This window comes from Tarenaya hassleriana, unplaced genomic scaffold (genome assembly GCF_000463585.1).
Source record: "Tarenaya hassleriana unplaced genomic scaffold, ASM46358v1 Cleome55, whole genome shotgun sequence".
Taxonomy (NCBI): Eukaryota; Viridiplantae; Streptophyta; class Magnoliopsida; order Brassicales; family Cleomaceae; genus Tarenaya; species Tarenaya hassleriana.
The window spans coordinates 191,407-217,393 of NW_010968113.1; the positions used below are offsets into that span (position 1 = coordinate 191,407).

General features: G+C 39.1%; 3 protein-coding genes and 1 long non-coding RNA gene across 7 annotated transcripts in view; 3 read left to right on the forward strand and 1 right to left on the reverse strand.

Moving 5' to 3' along the window:
- Nucleotides 1-1,888, forward strand: part of LOC104798637 (probable protein phosphatase 2C 12) — a 4,499-nt gene extending 2,611 nt beyond the window's left edge. Inside the window, exons 6-10 of the mRNA XM_010520801.2 lie at nt 132-239; nt 348-473; nt 591-826; nt 923-1,125; nt 1,279-1,888. Coding sequence (XP_010519103.1) covers nt 132-239; nt 348-473; nt 591-826; nt 923-1,125; nt 1,279-1,304 — 699 coding nt within the window. The 3' untranslated portion in view covers nt 1,305-1,888. The remainder of the gene's footprint in view (nt 1-131; nt 240-347; nt 474-590; nt 827-922; nt 1,126-1,278) is intronic.
- Nucleotides 1,889-2,833: 945 nt separating this feature from the next.
- LOC104798638 (uncharacterized protein At1g01500-like) lies at nt 2,834-5,635 on the forward strand. Of its 2 annotated transcripts, none has more exons than XM_010520803.1 (3): nt 2,834-2,918; nt 3,589-4,365; nt 5,068-5,635. In XM_010520803.1, exons 2-3 carry the CDS (start codon nt 3,667-3,669, stop codon nt 5,305-5,307), a joined length of 939 nt encoding a protein of 312 aa, XP_010519105.1. In that variant the 5' UTR covers nt 2,834-2,918; nt 3,589-3,666; the 3' UTR covers nt 5,308-5,635. The 2 variants fall into 2 exon arrangements, with proteins under 2 accessions (XP_010519105.1, XP_010519104.1); XM_010520802.2 differs by lacking the exon at nt 2,834-2,918 and adding an exon at nt 2,927-3,162.
- Nucleotides 5,636-7,439: 1,804 nt separating this feature from the next.
- Nucleotides 7,440-12,698, forward strand: LOC104798640. Of its 2 annotated transcripts, XM_010520806.2 has the most exons (6): nt 7,440-8,098; nt 8,929-8,987; nt 9,086-11,296; nt 11,455-11,560; nt 11,822-12,474; nt 12,577-12,698. In XM_010520806.2, the coding sequence occupies exons 1-5, from the start codon at nt 7,858-7,860 to the stop codon at nt 12,427-12,429; spliced, it is 3,225 nt and encodes a 1,074-aa protein (XP_010519108.2). In that variant the 5' UTR covers nt 7,440-7,857; the 3' UTR covers nt 12,430-12,474; nt 12,577-12,698. The 2 variants fall into 2 exon arrangements, with proteins under 2 accessions (XP_010519108.2, XP_010519107.2); XM_010520805.2 differs by having other exon boundaries at nt 11,822-12,581.
- Nucleotides 8,134-12,842, reverse strand: LOC104798639. 2 transcript variants are annotated; one of them, XR_002023629.1, is made up of 4 exons: nt 12,707-12,842; nt 11,790-11,878; nt 9,145-9,295; nt 8,134-8,420 (listed from the first exon to the last, which is right to left on the reverse strand). It is a non-coding gene; the product is annotated as an uncharacterized LOC104798639 (long non-coding RNA). The 2 variants fall into 2 exon arrangements; XR_002023630.1 differs by lacking the exon at nt 11,790-11,878.
- Between the last annotated feature and the right edge of the window lie 13,145 nt (nt 12,843-25,987).

The following is a 25,987-nucleotide window of genomic DNA, read 5'->3' on the forward strand; positions in this document are numbered from 1 at the left end:
AGAGTGTAATATTGTTCTGGAATTATTCGATTTATCTGGGTTTGCTCGAATTGACATGTATCAGAGTATCAAACTCTTTTCATGTATATAAGGCCATAGCTATTGTATTTACCTATCGAATTTTATTTCAGATTGGTCCTCTGAGATGTTGGCCTGGTGGTTTGTGTCTCTCAAGATCAATTGGAGATATGGATGTTGGCGAATTCATTGTCCCAGTTCCTTATGTAAAACAAGTCAAGGTTTTCGTCTCACACCTTTTAACTTCCACGTTTGATATTTGTAACTTCAGTTGAAAGTCTCATAGATACAAGTCTAAAAGTTCCTCTGATCGTTTTTCATTTCTGCAGTTGTCTTCAGCTGGTGGTAGGCTTATAATCTCAAGTGATGGTGTATGGGATGCTTTGACAGCCGAGACGGCTCTTGATTGTTGCCGGGGATTGCATCCAGAACCTGCTGCTGAACAGGTTGTTAAAGTAAGTGTATCTGAGCATCCTACTTCAGAATTCAGATGCATTACATACGTATAATCCTTTTTTCGATACAATTGCATTTTTTTCTAGTAGCTTGACCTTATGATACACTTCATGCAGGAAGCTGTCGGACAAAAGGGTCTTCGTGATGATACCACCTGTATCGTTATTGATATATTACCTCCGGAAAAGCCAGCTGCTCCTGTGCCTGGTCCGAGAAAGCAAGCGAAAGGAATGTTAAAGTCCATGTTCAAGAGAAAAACTTCTGACTCTTCTTCTAATATAGAGAAAGAGTATGCGGAACCAGACGTGGTTGAAGAATTGTTTGAAGAGGGTTCTGCTATGCTTTCAGAAAGGTATTTATGCATGAATCAAGTAAATCGTGTCTTTTATACGATCATTTCCTTCTTGATTTGCTCTTATTCATCGATTGTTTTTTATTATGATTGCAGATTAGACACGAAGTATCCACTCTGCAATATGTTTAAGCTGTTCATGTGTGCGGTTTGTCAAGTAGAGGTAAAACCTGGAGAGGGTGTTTCGATACATGCCGGATCATCTGATTGCCGGAAGCTTCGTCCCTGGGACGGTCCGTTCCTTTGTGTAAGTTGCCAAGAGAAGAAAGAAGCCATGGAAGGCAAAAGACCGTCTGGAGGTATGCATTCATTTCCCTTACTCCGAGATACTTTTGTACATTAGAAATTCCGATAAGCATGTTAGTACCGACTTTTTAGCTCATTTTACTTTCGGTTCCAAAAACTTTAAAGAAAAGCTAACTTTTTATCTTCTGTTACTTGGCATCTTTCAGACAGACATAGTAGCGAAAGCGATTAGGCAAGACATCACATCTGCGATATGCCTTCATCAGCAAATCACTAACAACACTTATCTTCAGTATCGGGGGGAAAATCGGAGCTTTTTCGGGGGGAAAATTTGCTAAATTATCTTCAATCTTATGGTGTGGTCTGGTCGAGCTCCAAGGACTTGTGGAATCTTCACTCCCCGTTTTCGACATTGATCCTTGGCCAAAAGACCAGCATTGCATATTTCGGACACACGTTGAAATCAGTTAAAAAAGTATTTGTTTCTTTCACTTTGCTCCCGCTGTGCAAAGTCTGGATGCGCGGATAGCAAGCGGTCCAACCATTGTTTTAAGTTAGAGGTAAATTCCGTTTCTTGTTTTTACGTTTCTAAGTTTTGTTCCTCGTTTCCCCGGGTGCGTTTGGTGATCCAAATGGATAGATCTAACAGCGAAAGTATCATCGCAAAGTTTAGGGGTCGGGTCTGTATGCAAATTGTTGGAAGTAAGATTATAGCCTGGAAGGAACAATGGGAGAGGAGAGGAGTATTGCCTGCCTTCATTGTAACTTTTTGTTCTTCCTCTTGACGGTTATAAATATCTATTTGCATGTTCTCTCCTCTCCCCTTTGTTTGTCATCCCTCATTCCTCAGGTTACATGATTGCTGCTGTTGAAGCAGAGGTACGTTCTCTGTGAAACTCGCCCATTCTTTTGCTTTGCATTCAATTCTTTGGCCAAGTGGATGTTTTTTTGGATCGGTTCGGTTTAAAATGATTCGGTTTTTATTGATGCAAAGTACTCATTTTCTAAAAAAAATTTTGATTTTTCCGGTTATTCTTATATTCACTTCGGGTTTAATATGGGTTCGATTGGTTTAGTTTTAAGAAATCATATCCATTGGTTTTTACATGATATTCGGTTTGTATCAGTTTGGGGTTTTTATTGATAGTTTCCAAAGAAATTTGTAACTTTTCATTTACTTTTATATTCAATTCCGATTCCATTCAATTTTTTTTTTATTTTAGGAAAATTATACTCAATTCGATTTGCTTTTCATCTTATTGACGCAACCCAATTCTATATATCCGAACAGAAATAGTATGGTTGCCGCCAGATGTCTCCATGTCCTTGAAACGCTGAAAAAATGTTGGTTTTATTCCAATCAGCACTCAAAAAACCATGAAAAGTACAACTCCGTGTTCCTTGATTTAGGAAATTAGCTATTTATCAAATAAAACCACCTGTCTAAATCTAAATAGATAATGATCATTACGTGGAAAAATCTTGTTTGACCGACCAAATCATCGTTTATAGAAAGAGCTTGTACAAATTTACAAAGGCGGAGAGTCGTACAGTTTCACGTGTTCATTGGACCGACCAAATTGTAATTAATCAAAGGTCCTTAGGCTCATTCTTTGTAAGAAGCGAGAAGCTGCCACGTGGCAGAAATACGCTCCTAAAACGGCGCCGTATGACCAAAGGAAATGGCCATTAGGTTGTTTTTAATTTTATTTAAAAAAAAGGGAAAAACCGAATGGATAAGAACTAAGAAGATGAGATCACGAGACGACCATTTAAGAAGAAACGATTCGTGTGATTTACTTTACATAAAAAAAAATCGCAAAGTCGTCATTGCGTCCCAATCACAGTCAGTCTCTGAGATCTTTTGTTTTTTTTCTTTATAATTATTTTTCTAAAGAATTCGCCCAAAGGTTTTTTGTTTATTCTCCCTGTCATTCATCGATTGCATTATCCATCACTTCCATTTTGTTCGCATCCTCGGAGGATCCCAGAATCATTCGCTTTTTTTTTTCTTTCAAAAGCTAATTTGTGGATCCTTCTGCACCATCAATTTCGGTTTGGACCCTAAATTTGCATGGGAAATTTTCTGGGTAAGATCGCCTGTTTTTCTGGTATCGTATTTGTTTCCGACATTCGTGCTTCTGTGTTGTCCGAAGATTTTTTTGGATGATTAGTATTTGTCCGAAGGTTCAGCTTAGATATTCTCGCGATTTCTGCTCCTTTTTGTTTCCGTGGTTCCTCAATTTCCGTGTGAAGAATCGATCGAGTTGAATATTTCTTTATCCGTCGTTGACGAAACTTGTTTCCGCGTTCAGTCTTTTTCAAGATCTCCAATCTTTCTCATTTCGTCGCTACCCAGATGGAATAAACAATCCTTCTCTTTCTGTTGAAGTTTCTCTTCTTTTGTTCGTGTTTTTTATACGAATGAGCTGATGATTTCTAATTCCGTTCACGTTTCGATTATGGGATTCGCGAATATTTGCTCTGAGACAGGTTTTTCACTTCGATCTTGACAGGAATTTCGCATTCCTCTCTCTGTGAATTGCGCGAGTCGTACACGGCTTGAGTGGAAATCCAAGCAAGTTTCTTGAACAATGGAGGAACCTTACAATGGCGGAACCGCTGATTCCAGGCTTCAGATTGTTAAGTACGCGCCATATAATAAGCCCTGTGAGAAGTTTTCATTGCCATGGCTCGATTTAAGAGTGTTCTATGTGAGGATAAGCAATTTCTTGATTGATGAATCCACGCCATCGGTTCTCACTCTCAACCATGTTCCTCTAAGTCCAGACACCGTTTTGGAAGTTAATGGTGTTAGGTGTAACATGAGCTCCGAAGGAATCTCTTCGGTCCTGAGGAGAGATCGGGCCGATAAGAAATCCGAGGAAGCCACATTCGTGACCACGGATTGTATAAGATTGACGGGTAATGTGAGGTTTGAGGTTTACGATAAGGGGGATTTGATTCTGTCCGGGGTTTTGGAGATTTGTAGTGGTAATGGATATGCTGGAGAATCCGAGAGTAATGCTAAGAATTGGAGTATGAACTGTGAAATGGAGATTACTGCCGGGAGTGGTTTCTTGAAGGGGAAACACATTGTAGGTCCCGAGTCACCATTACCGACTATCGAGGTTTATGTCGCTGGATGTTTCTCAGGAAAGCCGATTATCTTAACTAAGACTATGCAGCTTGGTTTCAAAAGGAAGCAGACTAAGAAGGGTACTCTTGATTCGATCCCGGAGAATGACATCGGCGAGACAGAGAAAAATCCATCAGCCGGAGTTGATCATCAGGTGTGTTTCCGAAATTCAAGTTTCCATTTTGAAATCACATACTAAATAGGCACATCATGTGTTCAAATCTTAGATGTCTTATATGATATGGAAGATGGTAAGCTAAAGCTTGGTAGATTTCACTTATGAAGTAGGAAAGACATTGTTCTTGCGAATTTGGACCTTGGGTTTGCCTTATTTTCGGTTTTCGATTCGGTTATTTTTCGTGTTCGGTTAACTGAACCCGAATAAGCCACCCAGGAGTAATAGACATTAGCCCTTGGTCTGTTAATAAATTGAAGACCTGGTCTGGCTTTCCTGATTTAAGGTTAAATCTTGAATTATTTGTTACGAACGAACGAATGCCATTATATGCCCTACATTGGTTATCCTAAACAATGGATAAGTTGTACGGAAATCTTAAACGTGCCCACATCAGGTTTGATCGAGACAATGCACAAACGAAGCTTCCTAGTGATGGCAAAGTCCTTTGCCCCTCATCTTATTACCGTTTGTGTGACCATTTCGTCTGAAATGTAGTTCGTCAAAGCAATCTAGACAAGACCCAAATGGTGTTTTGTTTATTTAGAACCTGCCATTACCGGAGCTCGGAATAACGAGTCTGGAACTTCGGGGGTTAATAACGACGATTTTGATCGGATCCTTTTCTTTTTTAATTGTGGGTTTCGATGTGTAGTCATTTTTTGTCGAAATTGCATGCAGATGAAAGAGTATGATCATCACAAACTCGAATACGAGGAAGAAGAGTACCAGAACATGTACTGGAGGAGGAATGGGGAATACATGGAGGGAGAGGACGGTGAAATGTCGTGGTTCAACGCGGGAGTGAGAGTTGGGGTGGGGATAGGGCTCGGGATTTGCGTCGGCGTCGGCATAGGAGTCGGTCTTTTGGTTCGTACTTACCAATCAACCACTCGAAGTTTCAGAAGGCGGCTTCCATGACTGGTGACTGTGAGGTGCTTTCTTCTTTTTTCACGTAGCAGCTAAAAACAAACACTACAAGTTCCTCCTTGTCATTTCCAGCCTGTGATACTATATAGATGTGTGTGTGTGTATATATATATGATATATGGTTTTGTATATGTATGTGAGTATATGTATAGGTGAGGAAAGGTCTATGGTTTTCAAATTTGTTTGTTTTAATGTGGAACACCAAGTTTATGCCCCGGAGAGAGAGATAGCAAAGTTCGATTCCAACAACAATGGAGAATTCGAACAAACTAGATCAAATTTCAAATTCGAATAACCAAAATATTCATATTTGTATTTAGATATTTTTGTAAAATTTTCGAGTATCCAATCTAAATGAATAAAAATTTGAAATTCATGTTATTATATTTGTCCAAAGATTCAAATTTCTTAAAATCAAGAGCTCTAGCAAGAAGATTGTTTGTATGGGAAGAAAAAGGAGAGAATGTTGGAGAGAAAAGAGAGCATATGGGAAACTTTATGTTGACAATAAGAGAAAAATGTTTAATTTGTTTTAGAAAAATCCTATATTCGCACACGAATTTTTTGTTAGTTTTTCCAATTCCTATATCAATTTTTAATTTGACAAACATTTATATAAGAATTCAAGGTTTTCTAAAATCTAACACCAAATCGCAAAATATATTGCAATATCTTATATAACTTTACTGACATCTTATAACTTAAAATACAAATCATTTAAATCACAAGAATCTAAATTCTCTAAACCAAAATCGCTTAAATCACTAAAATCTCTCGAGCGAAATCTTTAAAACCAAAGCAAACCAAGATTCTATGGTTATATGGGAAATTGTAACATATTTTGCTATTTAGTGTGGGATTTAAAAAAAAATAATTCTTATGTAAATTTTGTCAAATCAAAAATTGATATAGAAAAATTGATATAGAAATTAGGAATATCAATAAAAAAAAAATCGTAAGGGAATACGAGGTTTTGCCATTTGTTTTTTTATGAATAATGTAAATCTAATATCTTTTATATGCATTTTCCCTTAAACAACACTTCTATTTTGTTGTTAGAATCTCATCTCGCCTTATTTTTTTTTTAATTTGAATAAACTGAATTTAATATCTAAATTTATTTAAATGAAATATAAACAATTATGAACTTATTATCATCTTTAAAGCTTGGTGATAGACTATAACATTTTTTTTTTTAATATTGGGTAAACAATATTGGTTATTTCATTGTAATTAATAAATAATTATTGCAAATTTCATCATAATTGTAAGATTCTTTCAAATGATTAAATGATTCTCTCTCTTTTATTTGGGTAAAGTAAATGATTCAAATATAATAAATGTAAGATTCTTGCATCTTGTTCAATACCATTTTCTTAGATTGTCATTTCATTGCATGATTTCAAAGAAGACCATTCACTGCATTTTGTTTGCATCCAATGTGATCATTTAAAGCCAACCTCAACCTACACGTTGTAGCATTCTTTTACTCAAACTCTTATTATTTCAGTTACTATTTACAAAAACTTAAGATCCCAAAGGGTGCAATAAATGAAAACAAAATTCATGATACAATTATTACCAAATAGTTTTGAATAAATCAACTATAACACATCCAATTTTTTGTCTCTCCATATGATCTAGTATTATTATTATTAGGGGTGGGCATTTTGGTTCCATTCTTCGGAATCGAACCGAACCGAACCAAAAAATATGGTATTTTTCCCAATTCGAACCGTTCTAAATTCTCGAACGGTACTATTTTTAGAAAACTGATTTTTTCAAAACCAGAACCGAACCAAACCGAATTTTAAAAATCCCGAAAAACGGAAAATTTTTAAAGAAAATCTATCTTTTTTAAACAAAAAACCGAAAACGAAACCGAACCGAACCAAACATAATATAAAAAACGATTGGTACCTATTTTTATAAAACCGAAAAAATCGAATCGATACATTTCCGTCCCGAACCCGAACCGATTTCCGAAACACCCACCCCTAATTATTATATTTGATGACTTGTAATTCAATAATAAGGATACCAAATCCAATGAAACCCAACTTTAGGAACAATCACAAGTCTAAGTCATATAGTGAATAACTATTTAACAAAAATGAGACTCAATCAAACACTTTTTTTTTTGAAACTCAATCAAACACTTGAGTCATATTATGTTCATTTTCTACACTCCCAATCATCATATGCAAAAATACACACACACATATACAGAGAGAGAGAGAGGCTTGAAAGAGAAGAAGGCCCGTGGATGGAAGCATTAGTTCATTGCTTGAATTGCAATCAAAGTTATGAAATTTACAGCAGAAGAGATATTGCTCTCTCTCTCTCTCTCTCTGAGAGAAGGGCCTAACGTTCACGTCAATCATCCACTAAGACATTAGACATCAAATCTTCAGAAACTCAATTGCAAAAACACTTGAATTCCTTACTCCAACCAACTCTGAAAATACCCTTTCAACCAAAAATACTGGGGGAGATAATAAACTAAAAGGGTACTGAAACATACCATGTACCTTTGCATTCATGCCATATTTTGCAAAAAGATATGACACAACACACAACCTAGAGAGCCATTGGGGATTTGAATCAAATTCTTTTTTTTTTCCTCAGTTCAAGGAAGAGTACCTGAAAATGAGTTCCAATAGGGAGAAGAACATGATGAAGAGATCGGATTTCGCACAGAAGTTGTTGGATGATCTCCAGTTGAGGAAAGAACGGCTCGGGTCCTCTCGGAACTCCAGCAACCCGAGCTGCATTCCTTCAGGTAAGAACGAATTATGCCTCGGGGTTCTAATGCATTAGAAACTGTAAGGGAAAAATGCATAGAAACTTGAATCTGTAAAAAGAGCTAGCAATTGACTCTGAGCAAGTGATAAAGTCTATTAGAAGAAACTGTGTTAAGCATTTGAAGAAGAAGCTTTATGCAAAATCTTGATGCTTTAGCAAATGCCTTGCCTTCAGTGAAACTGATGATGTTCGTTTTTTTCTGTAAGAAATTCAATCCCCGCAAAGAGTTTAGAAAGGCAAGGATTACGGCCAATTCTTCCATTAAAACAATGGGTATATCGGAAGTTTCTCGAATTAACCTGCAGCATATCATAAAGAGAAGCTCCCGGGGCTAAGACAGTAAACCAAAACCAGATCATGTATTAGTAAGGTTGCAAAACATGAAACTCCTAAAAGAACGCATCACTTGATTAAGAAGGAATTTTGATCAAACATTGGAGCCAAAGAGCAAACAAAGATTCGTGATGCAGTACAAGTATTGTATTGTATGTATTCCACGATGCATTGTATCGTATTGTATGTATGTATGTATGTATGTATGTATGTATGTATGTATGTATGTATGTATGTATGTATGTGTGTATGTGTGTACGTATGTATGTGTGTATGTGTGTACGTATGTCTGTATGTATGTATGTATGTATGTATGTATGTATGTATGTATGTATGTATGTATGTATGTATGTATGTATGTATGCATGTATGTATGTATGAACACAACAGGAACTTCAAAAGTTTCATCCATGTAATTGCAACTTGCTAGCAGAACAATCTATATAACTTCTATTTTTGGCATTTGTTTTGCAGATAAATATGGATATCCTAAAAACGGTTTGAAGAGATCTGTGGAGTTCAAAACGAAAAATGTAAGTTTCTTTAACATATGTTGAACTTACGAGGAGAAAACTTGCTAATTCACTTGGGTCTGAATTATCTAAGTTAAAATGATTTTCATTGGCAACAGACAAGCACTCAAGTTCTGAATATGCAAAACAGTTACAGTGGAGGAAGTAAATCACTCACGAGGGCAGAGGCTTCGAATCAGATCCTTCCTTTCGGAAGAGGCCATAGCTCGGAGAAAATCGATCTATCCAAGGCATTGGCTTTTGCGCTAGAAAACGCCGGAAAGGCTACAAGAATAGACCCCTCAGGGAGCGCCTCGATAATTAGTTTCCTGCAGCAAGTAGGAAGGAGATCAATGGGATATGGAACGGTGGAAAGAAAAGGCAGTGTAGGAGTGCAACAGTCATCGAGCAGCCAATTTCCAATGATCCACGTTCATATCAAAGAAATATCAAAGGGAACTCAAAAATTGAACCAGATCATAAAAGCGTGTAGAAACGGCCTCGGGTTTGGCAATGGAAGATACTCAAAAGAATATGGAAAGGAACTAATGCAAGGTGCCATTGAGTTGGAACAGTCTCTCAGGATGCTTGTAAACATACAAGAAGCTTCAGATTATCCAACCGGCTCACAGAAGACAAATCGAATCAAGCTACTAGACGACAATGGTGAGGAGCAGGATGATGATGATGATGAAACTCAAAAGAGCCATGACCGGATGCAACTTGAAATGCCATCAAGATACTATCAGAACATCAAGGAAGTTGCAAGGGCTGATATCAAGGTGAGACTATCAGCCCTTGCTTATCCCGAGAATGATAACATCGATCGCAACAAGCATTTCAGAGCAAGGTCACACTGGAGATCAGTTACTTGCGATGAAGCCGGGCTTCCCTCATTTACAGTAGATAATAACCAGTCAAAATCATCAAAACCTGGAACCGGAAGGATTCCAAGTGTCATTGCAAAGTTAATGGGACTAGGAGAATTTCCAGAAGATGAAGATACGAAGCCAAAAGAATCTACCTTGAAGACTGAGATCGAAAACGATGTATCCATCAAGTTTGTAAAGGTTGACCAGAGAAGAAAAGATGCTGATCTAGTGATGAAGAACACAGGACAGAAGGCAATGCAATCTAACAAGGTTGCACCACTCGAAAATCTCATTGCACCAATGCCACAAAGGAAGCCAACTTCAATGAATATTGATTTGGATTTAGTTATGCATGATGAGATTCGCGTGGAAAATGCTACAACAGACAAAACAAAGAGTCAGAAACATATTTGGGGAAAAGAAAGAGGAAAGGATGACGAGGACAACATAAGGAGAAACAATTATGTGAAAGGAGAGGCAAAGCAGGTATCCAGTAAGAATGAGGCACAAAGAACAACACAATATATGAACAGAAGGGCTATACCTACAGGTGCATTTCAAGAAGAGAAAGAGTACAAACCAAATGCACCTCAGACAGAAAATAAACAAAGGACCAGCCAACAAAAGCCACAAAATCATCTCAGCTTTGAGCCAAAGCGAATGTTCCATAAGTCTGAGCCACGAGAAACAAGAGGAGGAGAAAAAAGGTACAATGCAAATGAACAGTTGCAGCGGAGAAGACAAAAGGCAAATGTCTTGGTGACCAATCACTCACCAAAACCTTTGAGTTCAGGGGATGTTCAAAAGAAGCTACCACTTAAAAACAAGGCTAAAGCTCATAGGAAAATTTTCTCGGAATCTGATGGTGCATTAGATACCAACAGGTCCCCAAATGGAAGCCATCAACTCAAACCAAGGAATGAAAGTTTACACTTAGCACAGTTCAACAGGGAAGATGTAAATCACAAATCCTCAAGAATTGTTCCGTCGTTACCAGATCCAAAAACTGAACGAGACTACAGTGATGATCCACTAGGAAAGAAGGAAAAACCAGTTCTTATACAAGTTTCGCAGAAAGCAAAAGAAGGAAATGTGCATAAAGGCGAAATCCCTCAGAACATCAATCAAGCAATGGCCAAGCAGAACAAAACATTCCGCATGTCGACCAGGCCACTGGAATATCAGAGTACTGATTCCAAAGAAGGAACAGATGGAAGGAAGGAACTACTCAGCAGTCATAAAGACACTGATCAGATTAAAAGCAACCAGACAGAAGCAGCAGAAGAAACGACCATTAAGTCTGAAGTTCCAGCGGCCGGCATACAATCACCTGACAGAACTGTTGCAAACAATGACCAGAAAAAGATTGAGGACGATTCACTTCTGCTTATGCTTATTACGAGGGAGAATGGGAGGCGGATCTTAAAAGACGTTCCAGGCCAAACTCCAGCCAATGAAGTAAGCTTATTACCAAGTCACTAACTTTACATTTGAAATGCATCTATGATGAAATGCATCTATGATGAAATATGAAGTAATTGCTAGGGTGAACCTTTATTGGCCTTGGTTCTACCACTTTTACCAGTAATTTCACATAAATTTTGTATGCTATGCAGTTCCAGGAGAGTATGTTAAGAGATGGAAAAGGTCCACAAGATCCCACATCAATCTGTGATGGCAATGCGAATACACTACCTCAAGCTGTACCGAAGATGCTAAAGGGTAAGAGAAAGAATGCACTTTTAGCTTATCGTCGGTTCTTTAATCTCATTGCCACCTAAATAATTCATAGAGAATCAATGCTTTCACAAAGTCTCAAGAAAATCAAAACCCATTTCAGGGATGTATTTGTCAAAATATATCGGATGCTTGTTCTCCCCCAACACTTCTGCAGCCCTAATTCCAAATTCTCAATGTAAAACAAGGAGCATTATTGTCCATGAGATTTTACCAGAAAAGGCTTGAATGTTCTGGTTATTTCAGGAACCAAAGGTGAGATAGAGACTAGCTTGCCCAAGCTGGAGGAGCCACATAAACATCCTACAAGAAAAATGACAGAGACGCTGTCTGAAAGTGAAATTCAACTTAAGAAGATAATTCTCAAAAGCCAGCTGTTCCTAGACACAGCAGAGGCACTTTTCAAACTCAGCATTCCTCTCAGCATCCTTCACACCGATGGGAACAATTACAATCGAGACGACAACAATCTAATCCTAGACTGCGGCTACGAGCTAATGAAACGAAAAGGGAGACTCCAGGAGCTAAGCATCCACCCATTTGTGAAGGTACCCATCAGCTCCTCTAAAGTGAAATCCTTAGAAGATCTCGTCAAACAATTGAGCAAAGAGTTCAAGAAGCTGAGATCGTACGGCAGGGAGGATTGTACCAAACCGGTTGTTGAACACTACTTGCCTAAGATACTGGAAAGAGATGTTCACTACAAAGACCCAGAGTTGAACTCAATGTGGGACATGGGATGGAACGATTCGATGCTTGCTTTCATCGAAAGAGACGATGTTGTAAGGGACACCGAACGGTACGTGTTCAACAAGCTGGTGGAAGAAGTAACCAGAGATCTTATATGCATATGAGCAGCTCCAAATTCTTTCCAAATCACAAAGTTTACCCAATTTAAGGTGCTTTTCTTGAAACATAAGTTCAATCACGGTATTGTTTTGTGTATCAATGATGACTGTTTCCACATATGTGAGCTATATAATGCATCGACTGCGATTCAGATTTAGCATCGGAATGAAATCGATCTCGGTGAGATTATCGATCCAATCGAGGTAACAAATCGATGGATTTATGTTTACACGAGGAAAAACAACAGAGGAACAACTAAGATGCAGAAATCGGAAAAGGTACCTGTTCATGTGCGCTAGGGTTTTCTACGGGCAACCACACGGCAAGTCTCGAATCCATCACTTCTCTCTGGGTGGCCATTTCGGGTTTCGGTTCGGTTTTCGGTTCGATTATTTCGGGTTCGGTTATTTCGGTTATAAAAAAATCATACCCAAACGGTTATATGGATTTAATCGGTTCGGTTCAGTTTTTGCATAATAAAATTATAACCAAACGGTTATATTTTCCGGTTTATTCGGTTCGGTTTTAGATCGGTTCGGTTCAGTTTTTGCATAATAAAATTATAACCAAACGGTTATATTTTCCGGTTTATTCGGTTCGGTTTTAGATCGGTTCGGTTCGGTTATGATATATTTTTTTAAAAAATATATTAATCATATATAAATTTTAAAATATCTATTTAAATAAATGCACAAAATGATTAATCATGTAAAATAAATTATAAAAAAATCTAAAAACTTCAGGATAAAAATTAAAAACATTACATTTTATGGTTTATTGGGTGAAATATATAAGGTTAAAAATGAAGTATAAAAAAATAATACTAATGAGGATTAAAATATTTAAAAAAAATTCAATAACCGTTCGGTTAACCGCGGTTATTCGGTTATTAACTGAACCGAACCGAACCCGAACGGTTATTCAACTTCCTCAACCGTTCGGTTATTAAGCAAATAACCGAACCGAACGAACCGTTCTTATTCGGTTCGGTTCGGTTCGGTTATTCGGTTAATAACCGAAATGGCCAGTCCTACTTCTCTCGATGCTGCCGACGCTTTCTTCTTCTTGTCGGAAGGAAAAATGGCGGGAAGGGAGTAGGCGTAAATTCGAAAAATAATTCGGGAATTGGGAACTAGAACTTGGAAGTTAGAAAACTATATGAATACGTTCTCTAAAATTTATACGAATATACATATTTAAATCTAAAATAAATCGAAAGAAATTCGATATCAATTTTAAATGCTGATATATTTATATGTATATATATCACTAAAAGAAAATAAAATATAGAAGCCTAGCCCATTTATGGCCTAATATTAACTTCGGCTCCAACAAAGCCCAAATCGAATCTGCATTACAAAGTGGGCTTATAGTTTCAAGGAGGTATTATTGTACTGCCCCTTTTTTTCAATTGGTGCCTTTGGAAAAAAATATATAAATAAACCAACGGCGAGCAGATCCGAATTAATATAAATAAATCAAACCAAAACTAATTTTTTATTTAAATTAAAAAAATTCGGTACTTTATCCAAAAACAAATTCAACTGAACCCAAGCTTTTTACAACATTCTTTGGTTACGGTTTTAACAACAAAAACAAACATTCTTTGGTTACGGATAGAGTCTAACTAGTTAGCTCGATCATATATGGATTGATCGATGTCCTGAGAACGGTATTTTTTTTGCCAAAGTTCTTCATGAAACAAATGGATAGCCTTTGTTCTAACTTCCTATAGTCAGATAACGCATCAGGTTCAAGATCTCGTCGTGCAAACATCTGCAAGTTACATAAAGAAGGAGGACTCGACGTCCGAAACATAGCAGACTACAATCTCACTTTCCGGTTGAAACTGTTTTGGATTCTCTTCTCAAAATCAGACTTTTTATGGGTAGCTTGGATGCGTAACAATATGTTCAAATCAAAGGGTTTTTGGAACACTACACCCTCTCCTCGGTTCTCTTGGAACTGAAAAAATTGGTAGGACTGAAAGATATGGCACTAACTTTCTTGAGAATCAAGCTTGGGAATAGAAAAACACATTTTTCTAGCATGATCCTTAGACATCATTAGGGCCTCTGATCAAGTTCATTGGTGAATCAAGTTCAAGTTCATTGGTGAATCGGGGCCTCAAAACTTCTGTGTCCCAAACTTAGCGATGGTAAGCAATGTTGTGACTGACGGGGATTGGGCTCGACCGAACGCGCATTCAGATAAGCAGCAAGAAGTACTCACCCTCCTCTCTTCCCTTACGTCGTCGACGATAAATGGCGAGCTGGATCAAATGTTGTGGCGCTATGGATCTGAAGATTATAGAGCCCTCTTTCTCACGAGCCTAACATGGGAACAAATTCGGAGCCATCACGAGACGGTCCAATGGAATTCTATAGTCTGGTTCTATCACACTATTCCTCAATATGAATTTTTGGCTTGGCAGATTATGTTGGCCAAACATCTGACTAAAGACAGACTCTACCGATGAGGTATCGCATCAAAAGCAACTATACGCACTGTAAGGTGGAAGAAGAGTCGCACCAACATCTGTTCCTTGAGTGCAACTATAGTATTCAAGTGTGGCTATGATATGCAACACTATGCTGGCCAAATCCCCTAATTGAATGTTTATCAGTGTATGAATTAGATCATAGGCGTGACAACAAACGACAATCGGCACAGGGTGTATATTGCGAAGATTCTCCTTCAGGTAACGATCTATGATCTTTGGAAGGAGAAAAATCATTGTATCTTTCGGTCGAAACAAAGGATGTCGGATCATACATGCTAGAAGGTTGACCGTACATTGCAGAACATATTACTATCTGTCAAAAAGAAGTCTCCTGATGATGATATGATCTCATTACGTGTTAATTGGTATTACTTCACGAGATATATGCACAGATAATCTCATTGGTCTGATGTTGATTTTTTGCGGGAATAGGTATCACTTGCTCATGGATTCTTTTGTAAACATTCAAAGGTCTATTTGTAAATTATTTATATCGAATACAAATCATTTTTTACCAAAAAAACATTCTTTGGTTACAGAATAATGGTCTCACGCTAAAAAATGATTGCGATAAACAAAAAACAATTTTTTGTAGCACAATTCAAAAAATAGTAATCCACAATTTTGTAACACATGAAAATAAATTTTGTAAAACTCATGGTATAGTTAGTGATATCAAGTTGGGCTAGGTTAGATGGGTTAACCTATCTAACCTAGCCCAACCCATTTATTATCTCTTTTGGGTTGTTTTTCTGGGTAACAATTATTTTATGGGTTAAATGGGTCTAAACCCATTAAACTCATGCCCAATTGACCCAAACAACAACACAAATTTATTCTTCTTTCTAAACTTAATTTTATAAGCGTGTATAGCGTAGATGACCATTTCACTTATTAACCGAATAACATAACCGAACCCAACCGAATAATATGTAATCATACCCGAACTGAATCTAACATCAAAACTGAACGGTTATGATTTCTTTAAACAAAAAAAACGAAATTGAATCAAACCGAATAAAAAATAATTGAAAAATCGGTAATTTCTTTGAAAAAATGAGCTTTTTATCGAAACCAAACCGAAGTTTATATAAAAATTGAATGGTTATAATTTTTCTATAACCGAAATAATTGAACTCGAATATAACCGAACCGAACCCGAAATGGTCACCCCTAGCATATGCCTCATATGTCTCTCTCACGTGATTATTGTTTTTGCATGTCTATCTCATTATTAATGGTTTAAAATTTTCTTTTCTTAGTCGATAAATCATTTTTTTATATTTCTATGAATCTTTAATTTTTTTACATATATATAATATTTTCTTACATAAAATGTTTTCTTTCCTAAATATTTTAATATTTTAAGGTAACCGTTAATTAAATATAAATGATATTGTCACATGCAATTCGTATTCCGTGACCAATCCGCATTTCTAGGTATATAAATGTATACTTGCGTGTTTTTTATAAAGGTTGAAATTGTATTCATCGAATAGTGGTTACACTGAGTTCAGGTCTTTCGCACAATGTTAAGACATATATCTCTCATAAGAACAATACAAAACCCAAAGAACTCAAAAAAAACTTTTCTCAGAAAGAAATCAGCTAGCATTCATAATGTTGGGGCTCAAATTGGCAAACCATATCTGAATACTAGTACTCGTCATACTACCCTTCAGAGGTCTGATTGCTGCAATTTGGGTACGGAATGTGCGATCGATGTCGCACATAATGGAGACATGATCAACAAATAATTGCTGATGTAGTCTCGAGTTCCTCTCCTTCAAAAGGGAGGAAGTGACGATGTGCCATAGCGTCAAAGTCGTCCATCGCTTAGTTCCTTTCGTCGGTAGCTGCGAAAGGAACTGGATAACATGTGGCCAAGAAAAATCTAGTAATGAAACGCCTAGCCTGTCCATAGCCCAACGAAGGACGGTGGTGGAGTAGCTGCAGTAAAAAAAATATGATCTCGTGTTTCAGGGAGTTGGTTGCGTAACAAACACATGGGGCTAGTGATGTCAAAATGAGCCAGGCTCGCGAGCTGGCTCGCGGTTGGCTCGTTTTTTATCGAGTTGGACTGAAAAAATAAAAGACCAAATAAAAACGGGCCGAACGAGTCAGCTCGCGACGAGCCCGAGCCTATCCGGGCTAGCTCGGTCGGTTCGCCAGCCGGCTCGCGAGCTGACATTAAAAAAATATTAGGGTTTCATACTTTAATTTCTTCACTTCTTCTGTTTATATAGCAAGTTAAAATTCATGATATATTGATGTTGGTGTATATTGGTGTATGAGACTTTTATGTTGATTTTGATGTATATGTTTTGTTATATTTTGATATTGTTAGTGTATTACACTTTTTTATGTTGGTTTGGTTTTGTTAATTTTTCTTGATTTAGATATAATTTTATGGATTGTTTATGTTAAATATTTTATGTTATATTGTATGACTTCAAAATATTGTTATGTAGACTTTAATTGATTAATTTTCATATAATTTTAAAAAAATTTCGAATAATTAGATAAAAATGGGCTGGCTCGCGAGCCGGCCCGCAGCTCGGACAATTTGGTCTGGGCCAGAGTTTTTCTAACTCGTAAAAAAATGGGCCGAACGAGCTGAGCAAAAAATGAGCTGGCTCAAGACGAGCCGGTCCGGGCCGGTCCGAGCCAGCCCATTTTATATCACTACATTGGGCTGATGTTGACACTGATGGTTTTGGTACTCTATGATGATCATACAATATGAGAACATGCATATTATGATGAATTCATTAGATGAATGCATTGTCATGTTCATTATTTACTTTGCGTATTTGATAAATAATGACATCCATGGATCGTTATGAATGATCATAAATTCTTTGGTCGCTTGTCATTATGGGAGCAATGATGAATTAAGACTAACATGAGGCGTGATGAATGATCATAGTGATGATCATATGTATTGGATATGGATCATGGTCATGGATATTTGTTTGGAACAAGTGACTGGATGACTCGCGTGAGATTGTCGATTGGATGTTATCCATGCCTTGAATCTTAGACAGAACCTGTTAAGCCCTTCCCAATGGAAGAGACTCCATTCATGCTTGTTCAAGACATCAAAGATCTGAAGGATTTAGCTGCTGAATTGCGTAGTGTTGAAGAGTTTGCGATAATATATTTAATTCAGTTCTGATTATTTTACCAGCCATGTGTGCTGTTTGTAGCTGGAGAGCAATCTTTGGTGTAAGGCTGTAAGCTGTAGGAATTGTGATATTTGTATCATTATTATGATATAGGTTAGTAGCACAGCTAATACATTTTACTGAGTCTCTTAAGAAAGAAAAAACTGTGTAGATTGTAATTTTGATCCGGAGCCTGTTTCAATTGATTTATTCGTTCCGATCACTTAAGGGAGGAAATTACCTCGCCCTCTACACGTATCCACACCTCGGGATGAATTCCAATGCTTGAAACTAGTCTGCTAAGACACGAATCTCTATTCGATTTGTGCTTCAAGGAAACCGAGACTTAGAACTCTTTCCGGATCTTCCAAAAACCCTCCAAGTTCTGCTAAAAGTCGGCTCTCTTAGTCTCTTGTCGAACTAGGGTTTTAATCTCCTTCTTATAAGGTGATTTAACTATAATTTCGGTTTAATTTTCGGAAAACCGAAAGCCTGGAACGGATGGTCCAGAAAAGCACGTGGACCGTCCGTTCCAACTTGCTGGAACAGACGGTCTGCCTTAGTGGAGTGTCCGTTCCAAACCTTCTGGAACAGACATTCCGCTCTGGACCGACGGGTCTTGACCCTTCAGACTCGGTTTTCGTCGTTTCCTCTCATGCATTTGTCCTTCCCTGGATGTGTGACCCTGTAGGCTCATTCGATATAGCAGTATAACCCGAAATCTACATTTCGGATATACAAGTCATAGGCGGTCTCTAGCAAGACACTATGACTACCTATCTCGAATAGAGTTTGTTCGTGATCTTTACGAACACCAGAGATGATTCCGGCTGATGATCCTTTTGTATCACGATATCATATGTTCAACATAAGGCATGAACAAGCCACCTTATCTGATTCGACTGTTTTCTCGTTCACTGAGTTCGACTGTCTGAAATAGACAACGTTCGTCTATAGTGCAATCATACATTTCCACAGTCTTACTCACATGAGGGGCCCAGCGATATCTCTCTCTTTTACGAGAGGTACAAATCCCGTCTTGACTTTCTACAATCTAGTACATGATTTGTTTCGTGTCTGATACACGCCTTTATAATCCTCCTGTTATGCATGATGTTTGACATATTCAAAGCACGCAACTCGTCATGTTGAATTCCGTAAATATCTTAGGTCTAAGGATCCAATCATGGAACCGTAATATGAGATTCAAGTCATGACTCTAGTCCATGTGACAATCTCATGCGAGTCAATCCAGTATTCCGTTCTCTAACGAATACCTATGATTGTGAACGTATCCAATACCTATGATCATCTCTATGATCATCAATCATACATCATACTAGTCTTATTATGTCATTATTCCCATAATGACATAAGACCAGGGAGTTTAGTCTCATTCATAACGATACATGAATTTCATACCATATTTAAGTATGCTAAACATGTAATGGATCAAATACTTTCATAAACTCATAGAAAATATCAATACATCAAAATGTATCTGAATAAGCTCGTGAGCAGTACATCATAGAGCACTAAACCAACAATCTCCCACTTGCTCTAATCATGAACTACTAAACATCTAATGCTCATATCCCTAACATGACCCTCATGCTTCGACGAAGGGAGAGGCTTCGTCAACGGATCGGAAATGTTGTCATTTGTCGATACTCTGCAAATGTGCACATTCCTCTGTCTATGATCTCCCTGATAAGGTGAAACCGTCTGAGTATGTATTTGGATCGTTGATGGGATCTGGGTTCTTTCACTTGTGCGATCGCTCCATTATTGTCATAATACAGAGCAATGGGGCTATCAGCACTAGGAATGACACCAAAGTCGCCAACAAACTTCCTGATCCAAACAGCTTCCTTTGCTGCGTTCGACGCTGAAATATACTCATCTTCTGTAGTAGAATCTGCAATGGTTGCCTGCTTGGAAATCTTCCAGCTAACAGCGCCTCCGTTCAAGTAGAAAACATAGCCAGACTGCGATCTATAGTCATCCGGGTCTGATCCGACCCACCGTATACCAAGAATACATCCTTAGTCCTTCTCAAGTACTTCAGGATGTTCTTGACGGCGATCCAGTGTGACTCACCTAGATCTGACTGGTATCTACTCGTAATGCTCAACGCGTAGGATACATCCGGTCGAGTACAAAGCATGGCATACATGATGGATCCAATTGCCAAAGCATATGGAATCCGATCCATGCGTTACCGCTCATTAGGTGTCATAGGACACTGATTCTTGCAGAGAACTGTGCAACTGCTCATCGGTAAGGTTCCTTTCTCGAAATCTTGCATTTTGAACCGTTTCAAGATCTTATCGATGTAAGTACTTTGACTCAATCCTAGAAGCCGCCTAGATCTATCTCTATAGATCCTTATGCCTAAAATATAAGCCGCTTCTCCTAGGTCCTTCATAGAAAGCTGCGTTCCTAGCCAAGACTTAACGTATTGCAAGGTAGGAACGTCATTCCCTATTAGGAGAATGTCATCCACGTACAACACTAGGAATACTATTGTGCTCCCACTAGCCTTCTTGTAAACACATGGCTCATCTTCGTTTTGTTAGAAACCAAATTTTTTTATTGTCTCATCAAAGCGAAGGTTCCAGCTCCTCGAAGCCTGCTTCAGTCCATAAATGGGCCTCTGAAGCTTGCACACCATCTTCGGGTTCCTAGGATCGACAAAACCTTCGGGTTGTGTCATGTACACATCCTCGGTCAAGTTCCCGTTAAGGAACGCGGTCTTGACATCCATTTACCGTATATCATAGTCATAATATGCGGCTATGGCAAATAGGATCCTGACGGACTTCAGCATAACTACGGGCGAAAACGTCTCATCATAGTCAATACCATGAATCTGACGGAATCCCTTCGCCACAAGTCGTGTCTTATACGTGTGCACATTGCCATCCATGTCGGTCTTCTTCTTGAAGATCCACTTGCATCCGATGGGTTTTATCCCTTCAGATGCATCAACCAAAGTTCATACTTAGTTGTCTGACATGGACTATATCTCAGACTTCATAGCCTCGCTCCATTTCTCGCAATCGGGACTTGCCATAGCCTCTGGGTATGTGGTAGGCTCATCATGTTCTAATAACATGAGCTCCTCATTCCCAGTCACGAGAAATCCATATCTCTCGGAATCGGGACTCGCCATAGCCTCAGGTTCCTAGGATCGACAAAACCTTCACTCGTCGAAGGTTGAGTCACAACCGGTTGTGAAACAGGTTAAACATCTTCAACTTGTTCACTCAGCTCAGTGTCTACTTGTTGTCTCGAACTTCCTCAAGTTCGATCCTACTCCCACTGACTCTTTGGAAACGAACTCTCATTCCATAAAAGTCGCATTCCTGGCAATGAACACATTGTTCTCTGCCGGAATGTAGAAGTAGTAACCCTTCGTTTTCTTAGGGTAGCCTACAAACAAACATTTATAAGATTTGGAGGATAACTTATCAGTCATCTGACACTTCACGTAAGCGTCGCAATCTCAAATTCTGACAAAAGAAAACGCGGGATGCTTCCCCGTCCATATCTCATATGACGTCGCTTCAACCGACTTAGTTGGACTCCTGTTCAGCAGGTACGCAGCGGTCTCTAAAGCATAGCCCCAAAAGAACTTTGGAAGATCTGTCTGACTCATCATAGACCGAACCATATCTAACAATTTTCGGTTCCTCCGTTCAGACACGTCGTTCCACTGTTTCCAAGAGGAGTTAATTGTGATACAATACCACAATCAACCAGATAGTCAGTGAACTCTTGCCTCATATACTCGTCACCACGATCCGATCGAAGTGTCTTGATCGTCTTGCCAAGCTGGTTCTGTACTTCGTTTCTGAAAGCCTTGAACATTTCAAGTGTTTCAGATTTATGTCTCATCAAATAGACATAACTGTATCGACTGAAATCGTCAGTGAATGTAACGAAATACAGATAACCTCCTCTAGCGGGACATCTCATCGGTATGCATATATCACTATGTATAAGGGTCAATAACTCTGTCTCTCTCTGTCCTTTCTCCTTGAAAGGATGCTTTGTCATCTTGGCTAATAAACAAGACTCGCATAATTCAAGAGACTCAAAGCCAAATGAATCCAGAAGACCTTCGTGATGAAGTTTCTGAATGCGTTTCTCGTTTATATGGCCTAGACGACAATGTCAGAGGAAGGTCGGGTTTAATTCGTTCGGCTTAAACTGTTTAGTACTCACGTTATAGACGGACGGTGTCGAGTTAGAAGGCTGATCATTCAAGACGTATAAACCATTCACTAAATAACCATTACCATAGTAAATATCATCTCGATAAATTAGTAAACTCGAGTTCTCAATCACAAATCGAAAACCATCCAAATCCAGACATTAAATAGAAATAATGTTCCTACTAATCGTAGGGACATAGTAACAATTACTAAGTTCTAAAACAAGTCCAGAAGGAAGACGCAAATCATAAATGCCAACACACAATGCAGCAACTCCGGTATCCAATACCCACGAAGAAGTAGTACAGATGTTAGCTTCTATAACATGAATACCTGAGGCAGAAGCTTCCGGAAGCTTCTTGTCCTTCAGATCTTCCAAATAAAGGTGACAATTACGTTTCCAGTGTCCAGACACTCCGCAGTAATGACAATCACCCTTATCGGACTTAGGCTTAGGCGTAGAGACAACTTTTGCCTTCTTCGCTGTCTTCTTCTTGGGTTTACCCTGCCGCTTCTTGTTGGAGTTGTTCTCAACGGCAAGCACAGTCTTGGGCACCACGATATCATGCTCGTCCGCTTTCAGCTTCCCATGCAGTTCGGCTAAGCTTTTAGTCATCCCGTGCATATGGTACTGCATCACAAACTGGTTATAGTCCTCGGGTAATGATATCAGGATCAAGTCTGCAACCAAATTACCATCGAGTCTCACTCCCATATGCTCAAGTTCCTCAACATGAGCTCGCATGTTGAGGACGTGGGTGTTGACAGAGCTGCCTCTTGGCATCTCCGTCTTCATTAGAGCTTTCAGCGTCTTGTACTTTTTAGTACGCGCTATCTCCTGAAACATGGTTTTGAGCTGTTCGATCATATCAAACACGCTCTTTCTCTCAAACTGCCTCTGCAGATTCGGGGCCATGCCTCCTAACATGAGACAGGAGATCTCAATGTCGTCATTCTGATGCTTCAACCAAGCATCCTTGACGGCTCTCATGGCATTGGCCGCAGGCTCTGGTGGTAGAGCCCTTTCTAGGACGTAAGACTTCTTATCGTGGTTGAGAACAATTCCCAAGTTTCGATACCAGTCTAAGAAGTTCGTCCCAGTCAACTTATTCTTCTCAATGATAGATCGCATCGTCAAACTCGGTACGTTACCGGTTGACGCCACGTCCTATAGAAAAAGACAAAACAAACGAACAAAACAAATTGCAGATGCTATCAATGATCCACTACCAGATAGTCCATCATTAATCAATGTCAACCTATCTATGATCTACTACCAGCTAGTCCATTATCAAATATTGACAACATAGATGCAAACACAAGCTATATGCCCATAAAGAAAAACTAACCCTATAATAATTTTTCTATATGGGACTAAGATCCTTTTATGAGACTATGATATCAAATATCATTGCATACTTGCCTCATCTGTACCATTAAGTTTCAAGTCAAACTTGACAACTTAACCTAAGATTAACCATGTTCAAGCTGTGGGAACCACAATTTCCCACCCTGCCTCACAAAGATAATCCGGTACGCTCAGCTTTGGCATGACCCGTGTTATGGACGATCGATGTCTTGACAAGCGCTCTAATAATGGGAGGTACACACTTAGCATTACATAAATAAGGGATTTTCGAAACCACAATTAAATCAAGCATCTACTTTCAAGCTATGAGAACCACCATTTCTCCATCTTGCGTCACCAAGATAATACGGCACACCCATCTTTGGCATGGCCCATGACACGTACGATCGAGGCCTTGACAAGTGCTTTACTCGTAGAGCTCCTAGATCTAATCGGTTTCTGTGCAATGGATGTACATAATCCGAATAGACAATCCATTCGATTATATACTCCCAATCCCGGAGCTCCCACTCAATCAAGCATATGTCATATCTTGATTAAATTACATGCATTCATTCACTATGGACCATCCATATAAATGAATCATGTCTATTTGAGTTACAGTTGATCAGATTAAGCAACGATTACGTAATCGGACCTAGAAAACGGAAAAAGTTCAGAATCTGGCTTCGGACCGTCCGTTGCAGGTGTGGAACGGATGGACCAGCCTCAAAGAACATGCGGAACGGACGGTCTAAGAGGATGGAACAGATGGTCCGAAAAACGACGCGGAACAGACGTTCCATGCACCTAGAACGACGGTCTGACACTCAGACCGTCCGGTCCAGATTTGCGGCCGTTTGTTTCGTGGACTATCTGTTACCCCTGGACCGTCCGTTCCAGAAAATCCAGAACGGACAGTCTAGGGTTAGGGCGTGTGATCAGATCACGTTTTCCCGCGTTCTCGGCCCCGTTCAGACCCGAAACTGATCTGAATTCATTTGTAGACCCAAAATTCGAACTCCTGCACTCCATGCAACATGAAACATGCAATCTACCATAGATTCAATTATCAAACATGCAAAGCAAACATGGATTCAAACTATTCAAATCCTAAAACGTGCGTGGTCGGGTTCTACGAAAAACATACAGAGCAATCAGGCTCTGATACCACTGTTGTGATTTTCCAGGATCTCTATAGTGAATCCTATTCCTAAGAGACCAGTTCTAGGGTTTGCGCAGCGGATGAAATAGAAAAAATTTGGTAAAAACCTAGAACCTCGCATGCATGCTTACGTAGAAACGGTTTGGAACGCTTACCTCAATCGATCCGGGGCATGTTTCAATTGATTTGTTCATTCTAATCACTTAAGGGAGGAAATTACCTCGCCCTATACACGTATAAACACCTCGGATGGATTCCAACGCTTGAAACTTGTCTGCTAGGACACAAATCTCTATTCGATTTGTGCTTCAAGGAAACCGAGACTTAGAACTCTTTCCGGATCTTCCAAAAACCCTCCAAGTTCAGCCAAAAGTCGGCTCTCTTAGTCTCTTGTCGAACTAGGGTTTTAATCTCCTTCTTATAAGGTTATTTAACCCTAATTTCGATACAATTTTTGGAAAACCGAAAGCCTGGAACTGACGGTCCAAAAAAGCACGTGGACCGCCCGTTCCAACAAGCTGCCTTAATTCGGACCGTCCATTCCAGACCTTCTGGAACAGACATTTCGCTCTGGACCGACGGGTCTTGACCCTTCCGACTCGGTTTTCGTCATTTCCTCTCATGCATTTGTCCTTCCCTGCGTGTGTGACCCTGTAGGCTCGCAGTATAACCCGAAATCTATATTTCGGGTATACAAGTCATAGGCGGTCTCTAGCAAGACACTATTATAATACCCCGAAACCCGATTTGAATATTTAATTATTTTTTTTTGGAAAAAAATAATTAAATAGAGAGGTCGCGAAATCACCAAAAATAAGTAGTACAGTGCCGGGAGCAGACACGAGGATCGGCACATGCAGAAAGATCGAGAAAATGAAGAAAATTGGAAAAAAACTGAGTTGGTCCGCCAGACCAAGTTTGGTCAGCTCCGGACCAACTCAGTCAGTTCGAACTCGGAGGCGACAGGCGGACCGAGGAAGAAGAAAAGGAGTCCGCTGACCAAACTTGGTCAGCCGGACCAGAAGCTCAGTCGGACCAAATCGGGCGTCAGCGGACCAAAAATCTGTTTTGGTCATCCGGTCCGGCGGACCAAATTCCTGGTCAGGCGGACCGGCAGTGCAATTTTTTCCAGCACATGCTCCCCAAGTAGTCGGTTTGAG

Coding starts and splice junctions, on each gene's coding strand:
- LOC104798638 (XM_010520803.1), top strand. CDS start 3,667: ATGGAGGAACCTTACAATGGCGGAACCGCTGATTCCAGGCTTCAGATT. Junction 4,366..5,067: donor CAGCCGGAGTTGATCATCAG/GTGTGTTTCCGA, acceptor AATTGCATGCAG/ATGAAAGAGTATGATCATCA.
- LOC104798640 (XM_010520806.2), top strand. CDS start 7,858: ATGCCATATTTTGCAAAAAGATATGACACAACACACAACCTAGAGAGC. Junction 11,297..11,454: donor GCCAAACTCCAGCCAATGAA/GTAAGCTTATTA, acceptor TATGCTATGCAG/TTCCAGGAGAGTATGTTAAG. Junction 11,561..11,821: donor TGTACCGAAGATGCTAAAGG/GTAAGAGAAAGA, acceptor TGGTTATTTCAG/GAACCAAAGGTGAGATAGAG.